This window comes from Oratosquilla oratoria, chromosome 27 (genome assembly GCF_046742065.1).
Source record: "Oratosquilla oratoria isolate Oo_2021 chromosome 27, ASM4674206v1, whole genome shotgun sequence".
Classification (NCBI taxonomy): domain Eukaryota; kingdom Metazoa; phylum Arthropoda; class Malacostraca; order Stomatopoda; family Squillidae; genus Oratosquilla; species Oratosquilla oratoria.
Genome location: NC_134803.1, coordinates 13,360,254 through 13,375,453, shown reverse-complemented (window position 1 = coordinate 13,375,453; position 15,200 = coordinate 13,360,254). Strand labels below are relative to the sequence as shown.

The 15,200-nt window shown below is 39.5% G+C and overlaps 2 protein-coding genes across 2 annotated transcripts in view; both read right to left on the bottom strand.

Moving 5' to 3' along the window:
• MED23 (mediator complex subunit 23) overlaps nucleotides 1-15,200 on the bottom strand; it is a 365,264-nt gene that overhangs the window by 143,321 nt on the left and 206,743 nt on the right. Inside the window, exons 13-14 of the mRNA XM_076210243.1 lie at nucleotides 4,908-5,028; nucleotides 3,291-3,465 (exon numbers count right to left, since the gene is read on the bottom strand). Coding sequence (XP_076066358.1) covers nucleotides 3,291-3,465; nucleotides 4,908-5,028 — 296 coding nt within the window. The remainder of the gene's footprint in view (nucleotides 1-3,290; nucleotides 3,466-4,907; nucleotides 5,029-15,200) is intronic.
• On the bottom strand, nucleotides 10,135-12,940 carry LOC143039680 (uncharacterized). Its single transcript, XM_076209918.1, has 2 exons — nucleotides 11,862-12,940; nucleotides 10,135-11,695 (listed from the first exon to the last, which is right to left on the bottom strand). Exon 2 carries the CDS (start codon nucleotides 10,712-10,714, stop codon nucleotides 10,268-10,270), a length of 447 nt encoding a protein of 148 aa, XP_076066033.1. The 5' UTR covers nucleotides 10,715-11,695; nucleotides 11,862-12,940; the 3' UTR covers nucleotides 10,135-10,267.

Below are 15,200 nucleotides of genomic sequence, written 5' to 3'. Positions count from 1 at the left end.
AGAAATATTGATGAACCCTCAAGATTGGATTTTATATTCACATCAGAACCCGAAATTATGGATAAAATTGAATACAAGACACCAATTGGAAAAAGTGATCATATACTACTGGAACTAAAATTAAATGAAGAAACAAATATAGAAATAAATGAAAAACACAAAAAAGGAAGACCGATGTAAAACAAAACAGATTTTAGGAAACTTAGAAAACTCTTTCAAGAAGCAAATTGGGAGAAATTTGATAATGAAGAAAGAAAGGTGGAAGAAAAATGGGCAATTTGGGATGAAATCTATAATGAAGGAGTGGACAAGTATATACCTATATAAAAACAAGGGGTATACATAAAATGCTGGTACAATAAAAAGTACAGTGAGGCAAAAGACAAAAGAGATAAAACCTGGAAAAGATGCAAAAATGACAAAATCTAATAAATGGAAAATATTCACCAAACTAAGAAATGAATATCTAAAAATATGTAGGGAAGAAAAAAGAAACTATGAAAAGGACATAATAGACAAATGTAAAGATAAACCCGAAATATTTTATAGATATGTAAATGGCAAACTAAAAAATATACAGGAAATACTTAAATTATGTCAAGGTAATAGAGAACACACAGAGGATATAGAAATGACAGATATTATGAACAAACATTTCAAATCTGTGTTCACCAAAGAAAAAGAAAATCTACAAAATTGTGACCAAAGAAATGAAGTAAGATCTCCCCAGTGAAGGAATTAAATGTCACTCAGAGTGATATATGGAATCAAATACTAGAGCTTTATGTTAACCTCTTCACTCTGGGCCCAAATCTCGCGGGCAGCATTATCTGCCAGACGTACGATGCGTCGTAATAATACTTGCATCATAAAATATAGTCACCGCTTATATCGATCGTTCTATCTTTCACCCGTGAATTTTGATAACCATAGAAAAAGTGATGAAGACAGTTTAGAGAGTATGTCATTACGCAGGGGCAACTACAATAAATATATTCAAGACGCCGATATGGCAGCCTCACATATCCACTTGCTCCTAATGCCACCTACGTATGCGGCACCGTATGGAAGGGGTTAACAAGTCACATGGCCTGGATGGAGTTGCAAACTGGATACTTAAGGAATGTATAGATGAACTAATAGGAAAAATATAATATACAAAATAGTTGAATGCTCACTCAAAGAAGGAAAATTACCAGAAGACTGGAAAAATGCCAATATAGTGCCAATATACAAGGGGGGAAATAAGGAAGACCCAACAAATTATAGACTGGTGTCCCTAACAAGTACAATAGTTAAAATTTGTGAGAATCATCAAAAATTGATGGATAAAATATCTGGAGGAGAATAATATACAGAACCTGAGGCAATTTGGATTCAGACAGGGAAGATCATGTATCAATAAATTGATCTGGTTCTGTTCAAGATTGATAGATATATTGCAAGAAAGGGATGGCTGGGCAGACTGCCTTCCTGGACTTACAAAAAGCATTTAATAAGGTACCACACAGAAAATTGCTAAATAAACTGAAAACAATAGAAGGCATACATGGAGAACTATTGAATTGGATGGAGGATTTCCTACATGGAAAAAGAATGAGAATGGAGCTCAGAGACAAATATTCAAAGCGGGAAGAAATGAGTAGTGGCATCCCACAGGGTTCAGAGCTAGCTCTGATAATGTTTGCTATATATGTAAATGACATGTACCAATAAATTGATCTGGTTCTATTTAAGATCGACAGATATATTGCAAGAAAGGGATAGCTGGGCAGACCGTGCCTTCCTGGACTAACAAAAAATATTTGATAAGGTACCACACAGAAAATTGTTAAATAAACTGAAAACAATAGAAGGCATACATGGAGAACTATTGAATTGGATGGAGGATTTCCTACATGGAAGAAAAATGAGAGTAGTGCTCAGGGACAAATATTCAAAGTGAGAAGAAGTGAGTAGTGGCATTTCACTGGGGTCAGTGCTAGCTCTCATAATGTTTGCTATATATGTAAATGACATGGACAAAAGTCTTGGGTTCAGACAGGGAAGATCATGTACCACTAAATTGATCTGTTTCTATTTAAGATTGACAGATATATTGCAAGAAAGGGATGGCTGAGCAGACTGTGCCTTCCTGGACTTACAAAAAACATTTGATAAGGTACCACACAGAAAATTGCTAAATAAACTGAAAACAATAGAAGGCATACATGGAAAACTATTGAACTGGATGGAGGATTTCCTACATGGAAGAAAAATGAGAGTAGTGCTCAGGGACAAATATTCAAAGTGGGAAAAAGTGAGTAGTGGCATTTCACTGGGGTCAGTGCTAGCTCTGATAATGTTTGCTATATATGTGAATGACATGGACAAAAGTATTGAATGTTATATGAATTTCTTTGCGGATGACACAAAGTTATTAAAGAAATAAGTTCTGAAAAAGACTGTGAGTTGTTACAGAGTGATCTGAACAAAGTCTCAGAATGGACATGAGAAGTAGAATTCAACATCAAGAAATGCAGTATAATTGAATTTGGGAATAGCAAGCATAGAATATCCGGACAATATAAAATTGATGAAAAAGAAGTAAAGAAAGTAAATTCTGAAAAGAACCTAGAAGTAATCATCACCAAAGACATGTCTCCAGATAAACATATAAATAAAATAGTCGGAGAAACATATAATTTGTTGAGATCAATAAAGGTGGCTTTTAAATACCTGGATAAGGAAATGATAAAAAAATATATATATATATATTGCTAACATTGATAAGGCCAAAACTAGAATATGCAGTGCTGATATGGTCACCCAGTACAAAAAAGAAAATAAGAAAATTAGAAAGAGTACAAAGACCAACAACAAAGATGGCCCCAACACTTTCAAACTTAACATATGAACAAAGATTGGCTAAACTGGAATTGCCAACCCTGTTAACAAAGAAAACCAGGGGAACTACTAGACATCTACAGGATTATGAAAGGCAAGGAACTCCTTGATAGAGAGGACTTATCAAAATGGGATAGAGGAAAAACAAGAAGACATGCAAAGAAACTCAAAAAGGACAGCTACAGAAGAGACCTGAAAAAGAAGTTTCCCACACAGAGTGATAGTTATCTGGAACAAACTAGACACAAAAATAGTGTGTGCAAACACCATACAAGAATTTAAGAACAAACTTGGTCTTGCAAGATACAAAAACAGGTCACCATGAGCATAGCTTCCCTTCCAGTAAAATACAACTACATAAATACTGGCAACTGCCTTCCCCAAAACACATGCAAACCACTCACCATAGATGGAGCTGAGTCATGGTGGCAAGAGGCATAGCAGCCATGTGATGAATATGTGACAGAAGTTGGATGCGAAATTGTGGCTGAATATGGTGGATGCGATATATGATCATTTCCAGTAGAGCATGTAAGATGCCCCAAGACTGACTCTTGTACACTGATGGACATAACTGACCTGCAAAGAAAAGGGATATTTTTACCAGAGGCTATAAGGTATTTGGCAGAAGGAAATATTGCCAGCCAGCTTGACATAACTGCCTTAGGAATAACTACTGAGGAGACAGAGGAATGCTTGAAGAAGTTGGCATGTGAAATTGGTAGAGTATGTTTGAAGAAGAAAGTGAAAGTTATGTATCAAAGTGTAAGCTTATGGTGGCAGGTGCAATGTTAATATACAGTTAAACTTCTGCCTCAATTTATGGGAAAATACAGCCCTAACTATACACCTGAATACCCAACCTCATAAGAAACAGATAAATTAAAAATCAAAGTGAAACCTACAGAACATAAGAAAAAACATACATCTCTAAAAAAAAAAAAAAAAAAAAATACCCCTTAACAAGATGGGGTGACCCATCTAGGGGGCAAACACCCACCTTCACCCATCCCACACCCAATCAATACCCATTTGTTGTCCTTTTTATCTTAGTTCCTTGTGGATGGCAGGTAATACCTGTCCTCCACCCACTGCCTGTATCAGAGGCAATGCAGTAACATAACACAGTACCTGTACAGCAAGGCCTGATAATCAAGGCTGGTTTTTGGACTATATCATTTTCTCATCCATTTACAATTAATCTTGCCCTCTCCTTCCTTACTTGGCAGACATATCCCTTATACCCAAGATGCTTTTCACCCCATCCATCCATCCAGAGATGGATGAAGCAAACTTGAGGGGGAAGACTGAAAATGAGATGGATGGATGGGGTGAAGGAGGGCCTTTAGTAAATGGGGAATGTCTGTTGAGCAGGGAAGGGAGAAGGCAAGAGATAGGTGTGAGTGGACAATGGTGGTGAATGGAAAATAAATTGACATTGAACGGATTTCTCCTTGCCTTCTCTATTTACACATGTGGGGAGGAACAGGGAGGGTAGTCATATAAATGAAGCAAATGCCCCTAACGTGGACATGCTGTGTTTTGCTACATTTTTTCTGACCCAGACAATGAGCAGGGGACAGCCCTTCATCCACATATAGCTAAGATAAAAGAAAAATGTATGGGTGATGGATGGGAGTGTTATGGGTTAGGGTGAGTGCATACCTTGGCTGACTACTTCCCTTGTGTGAGGGAAAAAGCCTATTGGCATATAGACAGAAAAACTACAATAAATAATTACCTATAATGGCCAGACCTACTTATCCAGCCACATGTCATATTATGTGAGAATTGCAAAACATGAACAAGTCTACAATATTTTTATCCCCACAAAAATATCTTATTACAAGTATTACTGAATATATTGATATACTGTACAATTTATAACTATCACAGAAAAACCAATGCATTCATTATATTTCTACTCAACACATCAAGTACCTGTGAGGCATTTGATTTCAAAGCTGCAGTTTGACCACTACTGATTTATGCTTATTGCCTTTAAACAAATTCATCCTTACTGATAAAAGTTTTGATCCCAATGCTTTCAATCTCTGTGTAGACAAGAAGGCGTGCATAAGTCTCAACTAGAGCTGGAGCCAGAGCCAAACTTGCCTTATGCTGGGCCTGCTTACTGATGTGCTGTAAACAATATCTTGATTAAATTTTAAACATTATCATCAAAATATTACACAAAAAGATGATAAGTTTGAAAATATGTCTTGGAAAGAATATTATTCCTAGAGATTAAAAAGATTTTATTTTTTATGTATGATGTCAATAAGTTGTATAGAAGGGTGTTCATTAACAGGATTAGGTGAGAAACAGATGGGATAATTAGGGAAAGGCAGCATGGGTTTAGATGAGAAAGATAAATCAAGCTATTACTCCAGAATGCTGGTCTCACATTTGTTCAGAATGGCAAATGATCACTTAAATCAATTAGATATTCAAGAACATACATACATATACCAAGGCTTTTTCCCCTTTACAAGGGGTGTAGCCAAAAAGAAAAAGAGGCATAAAATCACTCCCACCCATCCCCTCCCTGAATACACTCCACACCCCTCCATTCTCCCTCCCATCTTAGCACCTCCTGAATGACGGGTCATCCCTGCACCTTGTCCACTGCCCTGGGTCAGAAGCAGTGTCGCAAGACACAGCACATCCACAGCAAGGCCGCTTCATTAAATCGGCGACCCCCCCTCTCCGTCCCCCCATTGCATAAAATATAGATATTCAAGAAGATTTAGATAAATTACAGTAATGGTCTGAAATGTGGCTAATGAAATTTAACACAAGAAATACAAGGTTACGCACACAGGTACAAATAACAATATGATTACAACTTATTTGGAAATTCATTAATAAAATGGACAGTGACAAGGATCTCGGCGTAATTATCAGTAACGATCTCAAATCATCTAAGCAGTGTATTTCAGTCTCTGAGAATGCAAATAAGATTCTAGGACTGATTGTGCGATCCTTTGACTTCAAAAGTCTATCTCTCATTAACAAGCCATATATATCGTTAGTTCGTCCATATTTGGAATACAGGAGTCCCTCAAATAACGGGGGGGTTAGGTTCCTGAAATTACAGCGTATGACCAAATCCGCGTATGCTGACTTCCCATATTAAATACTGAGAACCGTATGTATATGTGTACGTGTGTGTGTGTGCATGTGTGTGTGTGTGTGTGCACCTGTGTATGTGGTGTATGTATGTAGCGTTTGTGGCGTACGTATGTGTTTGTGCGTATATACATGTGTGTGTATGTGGCGTATATGCATATGTGTATGTGGCGTATATACATATGTGTGTGTATGTGGCGTATACACGTGTGTGTGTGTATGTGGCATATGTATATGTGTGTGTATGTGGCATATGTATGTGTGTGTGGCGTGTGTGTGCGTGTGCGTGCATGCGTGTATGTGTCTGTGTTCACATGTACAAGTAAGCATGTACGTGCGTGTGTCTGTGTTCATATTTGTGTGTACATGTACGCGGATTCACAACATACACTGGTTGTCTAACACGTGTCTACATGTGCGTGTCTACACGTGTGTAAGCGTGTATATGTCCATTTTTGATCTCCCAAACCACCACCACCAGTAACAATAAGAACCTCATAAGAGAAATTAAGACACGACAAGCGCAGTCATTATCAGACTTATTAGTTGTGTTCTAAACAAAAGAAACATTGCACTTCAACAGGTTAGGGAGGTAAAATTTCATGACAGCACGGCGCAGGTGGTGGAAGCGACAAGCTAAAGCTTGTTGGCTACCCCCCTACCACCCCCTACTCCCTCTCTCCTCCCCTCCCTCCCTCCTGCATCAGTACCCGGAGGTTGACACGTAACCGCAGGCAGCCACCCACGGCTATCCCCTCGCCCCACACCCTTGTTTGAGCAGTTCCCAGTGTACATAATGACCACGTTATATGAGGATCAACTGTACAGGTAAACGTCGACTTACGATGGCCGCGACTTACGATTGTTCGACTTTACGATGACGACGACGACGACGACGATATGATAATTTAACCCCTTCCATACGGTGCCGCACACGTAGGCGTCATGAGGAGCAAGTGGATTCGCGACGCGGCCATATCGGCGTCTTGATTATATTTATTGTAGTCGCCCCTGTGTTTTTACATTCTTTCAAATGTGCCATGAATCCCATTCTCTGTGGTTTTCAAAATTCGCGGGTGAAAGAGAGAACGATCGATATAAGCGGTGACTATATTTTATGATGCGAGTATTATTACGTCACGTCGTACGGCTGGCATTGGCTGCTGCCCGCGAGATTTAAGTTCCGTACTAAAAATACATATTATAGTGTTTGAATATGGTAAAAAGGATAAGAATAATTAAATAAACTACTGTACATGTTTAATAGGCTATATTCAGTATCTCTGGTGGTTAATATACAGGTAGGCTAGGTACAGTGACCACGGAACAGTGATACACAAATTGGGGATCGACTTACGATGAAATCGTCTTACGATGGCTCTATCGAAACCTAATGCCATCGTAAGTCGACGTTTACCTGTATATGGTAAAATAGAAAGCAGTCACCACAAATGTTTGCGATGTTGCTGCGTGTGTGTGTATGCGTGCCCGACTTGGCACGAATTTTAAAATGGTTCTCTACATTTGAGATGGTTTTGAAATAAAATCCGCGTATGATTGAATCCGTGTTATTCAAATCCGCGTTATTTGAGGGACTCCTGTATGTTGTTTCTGTATGGTCACTGATTCTCATAGACATTGACAGATTGGAAAAAGTACAAAGGCGAGCCACAAAACTGATTCCAAATATCAAAAATAAATCATATGAAAATCAACTAAAACATATGAATCTGTTTTCCCTAAAAAAGTGTAGACTCAGAGGTGACTTGATACAGGTATTTAGGATTCTAAAGGGAACTGACATCAAAAGTGACAAAATTTTCACATTGAATGAGAATCTGACAAGAAATAATGGTTTCAAACTGTGAGGAAATAGATTTAATTTGGAAGTGGGTAGAAACAACTTTGCCAACCATGTAGTTAATGAATGGAATAAACTTCATGCAGAGGCAGTGCAAAGTAGTTCAGTTCGAAGCTCTAAGATTTGTTTAGATAAAAACCTAAGCAAGATGCTGTAATACCTGCCATTTATTTTATATTATTTGTTTGTTTGTTATTATTTGTTTATTATTTGCTTGATTTTCATTTATTATTGATTTCTCCCCGTCTTCTCCTTTCCTGCATGAGGGGAACGGAGAGGGGGGGTCGCCGAATTTATGAAGCGGACTTGCTGTGGATGTGCTGTGTCTTGCGACACTGCTTCTGACCCAGGGCAGTGGACAGGATGCAGGGATGACCCATCATCCAGGATGTGCTAAGATGGAAGGGGGGGAGGGTGGAGGGGAGTGGAATATGTGGGAGATGAAATGGGTGGGAGTGGTTTCTGTGCCTTTTTCTTTTTGGCTACCCCCCCATGTGAGGGGGAAAAAGCTTTTGGTATATGTATGTATGTATTATTTATCTGTCAATTTATTATTATTTACTATTAACCTGTTTATTATTTAACTATACCTATGCATTTATTTAATTATCATTATCTATATTATTATAATATTTATTTATCATTATTATAACTTTTTTTTTTTGCATCCAACCTAGTTACGGACCAAAAGGTCTCCTGTCGGCATGTTCTGCCTTTGCAATCCTTTTATTTGAATCCCAAACTTCTCTCCAGTTTGTAGCTGTGACTTTTACCACCCCAACTGTCTGAGCACATAGGGGAAAGGTGATGGCTTCAGCTGCAATTACGTGCCTCCTAGCATAGTCTCCTCACCACCACCATGGCTCCCAGGTTACTAGCAACAACCACTGGAATGGCCCATAAGTTACTCAAGGAAGAAACATTGTGTTTTTGTCTGGATTAAGCTAGGGTGGGGGAGTGGAAAATGAGATGGTTTTCTATGATTGTTACACCTGGGGCAGTTTGCTTCTATGGCCAGTCCCATTCTGATAATGTCAAAAGTGAAACATTTTCACACCACATATGAACAGGATGAGAAATAATGGCCTAAAGTTGTCAGGATGTAGATTTAACCTAAAAGCTTGTAAAGCAATTTTACTAATTGTTTTCCAATGTAATAAGCTTTTAGCTAATGCATTTCTATCTAATTTAGTTCCAAGTTTTAAAATTCACTTGGATAATCACCTTGGAAATTTCTTATATCTTTTTTCATCTGACCTTGTTATAAACAAAGATCTTCTACTGGCATGCTTTATCAAGGTAACTCATTGTAACTCATGGAGTAGCATTCTTTAAATCCATGTCAATTTGGAGAGGAAGGTAGTTGAATTTTATTTCTAAGATCAGTTTTCCATCAGTTTGAATATGGCAGAAAGGAGGGAGATGATTCTATACAATGTTGGGTCTACTTGTGGTTTATTTGGTTTTAGGATGGGAATATGTATTCTTCTCCAGATCATTGGGATTTTACTGACTATATAAAAAGCCTTATTTATGTTTATTGCTACCAGTACTATTCTATCAGGTGTTACTTTCTTTTTATCATCTGACCTTGTTATGAACCAAAAGGTCTTTGCTGGCATTCTTTATCAAGGTAACTCATTGCAACTTGTGGAGTAATGTTCTTTAAATCAATGTCAATTTAGATTGGAAGGTAGTTGAATTTTATCTCTAGGATCAGATTTTCCATCAGTTTGAATAAACAGGTAGTCGTCAACTTACGACTGCAATTGGTTATGACTGACCAGTCGTAACTCAATTTGGTTATACTGTATGTCTGACATGTATTAAATTCCCATAGGAACAGTAGACTCTTAAAGTCATAATTTACCAACATTTTCTTATACAGTCAACTCCCCATTAACACGAGGGTTACGTTCCTGGAGATGTTGTGTTAATGAAAATTGTGTTAATGGAACATAATTTCTCCATAAGAAATACGGTGAATAATGGGGGTGTTCATGGACAACGGGAAAGTCCGTCTATTTTGGGATTTTATTACTAAAAATCCTAAACAAACACACTATTAATAAATTTGAAGGTTACAGAAACAATAAAACCACACATTTTTACTATATTGGTAATTATTGTGCGGTAAAATAACATTTTTTATGCATGTAAACATTATGACGCATCACTACCATCAATATCGCTTCTCGTGCTCCCGTCCCCAATCTCACTCCCCTCTCCTTCCTCACCCCGCTCTGCCTCCTCACCTCGCCCTGCCTCCTCACCTCCCTCTCCCTCCTCGCCTCCTCTTTCTTGACTGGCTTTTTTTTTTAAAGAAATGGTAGAGTTTCGTCTGCGTCGTCTTTTTCTTCTTTTGATATAACATCACTTTGTAACAGTTCAGCTCTGACATAACTTTTCTGGCAATGTTGCACTTCTGTTAATATTCGGATCTTTGGCTTCCAAGATATCCAGTCCTTCTCGTATAAACGAGGGTGCTTTTTCAAGATCACTTTTGGTCAAGAATCTCTCAGGCTCTGGGATTTCTGATATAGGCCGAGATGCAGCTGCCTCCAACTCTGCATTCTCTATTGTCTCCATCTCTAACAGTTCTTCATTAGTCAGCTCCACTGTGTGCAATTCTAGCAGTTCATCAATGTCCTTCTGCTCAAGTTGGTCAAACCTGGCTTCCCTGGCCTTGTCAAGACTTTCCTTGTTAGCTTTAGAGACATTTTCTTGGATGTCAAAGCCAACGAAATCGTACACCAACTGAGGACACAGATGTTTCCAAACCCCATTTAGGCATTTCCTTGGCACTTTCTCCCAAAATTCTTTAACCCCTTCCATACGGTGCCGCACACGTAGGCGTCATGGGGAGCGAGTGTATTCGCGAGGCTGCCATATCGGCGTCTTGATTATATTTATTGTAGTCGCCCCTCCATAATGACATTCTTTCTAATTCTTTTGTAATTGCATTTTCTATGGTTATCAAAATTCACGGGTGAAGAGAGAACGATCGATATAAGCGGTGACTATATTTTATGATGCGAGTATTATTACGACACGTCGTACGGCTGGCATTGGCTGCTGCCACCGAGATCTAAGTCCATGACGCCTACGTGTGCGGCACCGTATGGAAGGGGTTAATGAAGCAGAGAGCATCTTTGATGGTAAACTGCTTCCAATATTCCTTCACGGTCATCTTGTCTTTTTGTGTCCTCTCAACCATGTCAGTCAAGGTTGAACGTAGATAATATGACTTGAAGGTTTTAACCCCTTCACTACGGGCCAAAATCTCGCAGGCAGCATTAGCTACCAGACGTACGATGTTTCGTCATAATACTCGCATCATAAAAAATAGTCACCGCTTATATCAATCGTTCTCTCTTTCACCCGTGAATTTTGATAACCATAGAAAATATGATGAAGACAGTTTAGAGAGTATGTCATTATGCAGGGGCAACTACAATAAATATAATCAAGACGCCGATATGGCAGCCTCACGTATCCACTTGCTCCTCATGCCGCCTATGTAGGCAGCACCGTATGGAAGAAGTTAATAATTCCTTGTTCACATGGCTGCAAAATGGAAGTGGTGTTTGGCGGCAAGAAAGCGAGCTGGATGTTGTTGAAGAGATTTTCTATTGACGGGGGATGGCTGGGAGCATTATCCAAGATCAGGAGAATCTTCAATGGAATCTCTTCCTTCTCGCAGTAAAGTTCTAACTCTTTCTCCAATTTCCCAAAGTAGTCCTTGAATATGCTCCCCGTCATCCATCCTTTTTTGTTGGAATACCAGCAGCAGGGTAGGAAGGTTTTCACGTAGTCCTGTGAAGACACAAGAACAAACAAAATTAGTTTAGTGTGCCGTAAATTGTGAGTTGGTGACACGATTTTCTTTTTTGTTTTGGTGCACGAAAAAAATAGTGTTTACAATCTCGGTAAAAAAATTCAAAGCTTTCATGACTAATAATCAATATCCATACATACACACCTTCAATGCTCATGGATTTTCCGAGTGGTAGACAAGGGCAGGTTTCAGCTTGCAGTCTCCCTCTGCATTGACACCAAACAAGAGCATAAGACAATCCTTGGAGGCCTCCTTAAATCCAGGTGCAGTTGTCTCCTCAACTGAGATGTAGGTCCAGTAAGGCAGTTTTTTCCAATATCAACCTGTCTCATCTATATTAAAAATCTGCTTGGAAGTATAGCCACCTTCCTTGATGACGGTCTTGAGGGTAGCCGGGTACGTTTTGGCTGCTTCCATATCAGCAGATGCAGCTTCCCCAGTCATTTTGAGATTGTGGAAGCCATATCGTTTCTTGAACCTGGAGAACCACCCAGAACTGGCATTGAAGGTCTTGGCTTTGTCTTTGTCTTCCTCATTCTTGACTTGCACATCCTGGTAGAGACTTAAAGCTTTAGCTTGTATGATGGCCATACTGATAGGGACATTATGTTTGTTTTGGTTTGTATCCATTGTGCTAATAACTTCTCCATCCTCTCCATCTCCATGGATCTTGCTTGGGAACATTGTGAAGAGGAGGCTGATGTACCAGCAACAGAACTGGCTCTGATCTTGTCAGCAGCCCTGATGGTCCACAAAGTGCTCTCATTCAGTCTGGTAGCATGAACAATAACAGAAGTTCTTTCACCCCGATCATAACGATCCAACACTTCTAACTTCTTTTCTATGGTCACAAGTTTTCTTGGCCTCTTTGTTGCACTCCCCTTTGGGGTACCAGGATGCTTGGGTGCCATAGTACATGAATTTATGTAACACAAAACTTAGATAAAATTGTTTATGAGTTCCACATGCTGTGAGGGCAGGCTTCACACTGAAGACAAGAGGCAGAGAGCGGGAGCGCAGGAGTCAGAGCGTCTCTCCTGTGCTCTGGTGGCGAGATATTCAATTGAGCAATAGTCGTCACTCAGGTCAGGTCATCCGGGTAGGTGCTTCATTTAGTGATATGGTGAGTGGTTGTGTTACCGTGTTCAGCGCCGATGAGGTAAAATCTCTACTTATTAGAATTGAAGCCTTGGAGGATGCTGTAAAGTGCCTTAAAGAGGAGAATCAAGTTCTCTGCTTGAAGGCCCAAAATATGGAGGTCAAAACTACCTATGAGCTTGGATGGAAAACGACGAAAAACAAGATGCGGATCATTGGAAAAAAGTCCTCACCAGCCCCACTCGTTTGCAAGAACTTGTTTCAAGTTCTAGCAAATCTGCAGGAAGAAGAAGCACATGAAACTCAAGAGAAGAAGGGAAGGGCAGACACTGGATCCCTGCCCACAGGTAAGATTTTGGTTGTAAGACAGTCAAGTGAGGTACTTAGACAGGGCTTTCTGCGATAAAGATAGGAAACATAGGACGCAGGTGTGTTTCCCCGGCGCAGGGATAGATGTTAGAGATAGGATTGAAGAGTGTTTAGTAGGGGAAGGTAAGGACCCTGTAGTTTGCTTAAGTGCCGGGGGCAATGATATAGGTAAGTTAACCCCTTCCATACGGTGCCACACACGTAGGCGTCATGAGGAGCAAGTGGATTCGCGACGCTGCCATATCGGCGTCTTGATTATATTTATTGTAGTCGCCCCTGTGTTTTTACATTCTCCCTAATCTGCTCTTAATCCCATTCTCTGTGGTTTTCAAAATTCACAGGTGAAAGAGAGAACGATCGATATAAGCCGTGACTATATTTTATGATGCGAGTATTATTACGACACGTCGTACGGCTGGCATTGGCTGCTGCCCGCAAGATTTAAGTCCCGTAGTGAAGTGGTTAAGGAGTGAGGAATTGTTTGCGCAGTTCTGGGATGCGCTAGACAAGATTAGAAATAGGGAAGGTGTTCCTGTTGTATGTGGAATCCTTCCGAGGCATAGAGTTGGAGGCATATGGCATTCCAGGGCTATTGCAATGAATTGCAGGCTGGCAAAACATTGTAAGGCCAATGGGGGCATTTGTCGACAACTGGGACCGCTTTTACAGTAGAAACCATCTATATACAAGGGACGGGGTGCACTTGTTGCCCAGAGGATTTCATCTCCTTGCTGAATCCCTTGAGCGAGAAGTAGGCATCCTACAGGGTTTTTTCGGGTAGATTACGTGATAGTAGGGGGGGAAGTATCGGAATATAGTTTAGGCAATAGAAACAACTTAGAGAGGGACTGTGAAAAGGAACACCAAAGCAGGTGGAGGGAAGATAAACTTAAAGTTTACGATATAAATAGCAGAAGCATAAACTAAATTGATTTGCTGCAAGGTAAAGCATGCATAGAGAACTTCGATATTATAGCTATTACTGAATCCTGGATCAACATGGCTGATAAACATTTCCTTCTGGAAATCGAAATGGAAGGATATAAGTTTTTTCACAAGGATAGGGTTGGCAGGAGTGGGGGAGGTGTAGCACTTTTCGTTAAAAATACAACTGTATTATCAACAATTCAATTAAGGATGAGGACTATATGGAATCCATTTGGGTGGAGATTATAGGCAAGAATAAGAAAGTTATTATTGGCATCTTGTACAGACCTCCTAACCTCAGCATTGAGCAGACTGATCCCCGATTCATGAAATTCACAGAGCGTCCCAGTACAAAAATGTTGTGATCATGGGAGATTTTAACTATAGAAACATTGACTGGGAAATTTTATGGGAGATCAGGAAACAAAGAAATTCCTAGATGGGGTGCAGGATAATTTCCAAAAACAAGTGATTACCGACCATACAAGAGGAGTAAGTACTCTGGACTTAGTTTTAACTAATAATGAGCACCTAATGAGTAACATAAAAGTGGGAGATAGTCTAGGCTCTAGCGATCATCAAGAAATAAGATTTAATATTATTTGGGAAGAATTGAAAAGTAAGAATAACATCCAAGTACCAGACTTCAGGAGAGCAAACTTTGACAATATAAAAAGCTATTTGAAATTGAATATGAAATGTCATGCAGACATTGTTGAGTCTCGGTGCGTGACCGGGGGTCAGGTCATGACTAGAGGTCGGGTAACAGAGGGTAATATGCATACCTTGGGTCAGGTCATTTGGGGGCGAGGGCTCAACAGACAGGTCAGCGATTTGGATGAAATGTATTGCAATCTGATTTAATTATTAATGCACAAAATACATTTATCCCCCTGAAGTCAATACAGAAAAATAGTAATACTCCCAAATGGATGACGGACAGATTGAAACATGAGATCGGAATGAAAAGAGGACTTTACGTAAAAATAAAAAATGGGGAAACACACCTTAGATCAAGATATAACAAAATGGCAAAGCTGGTTAAAAAGAATACATGTATAGCAAAACGTAATTATGAAATTAAGGTTG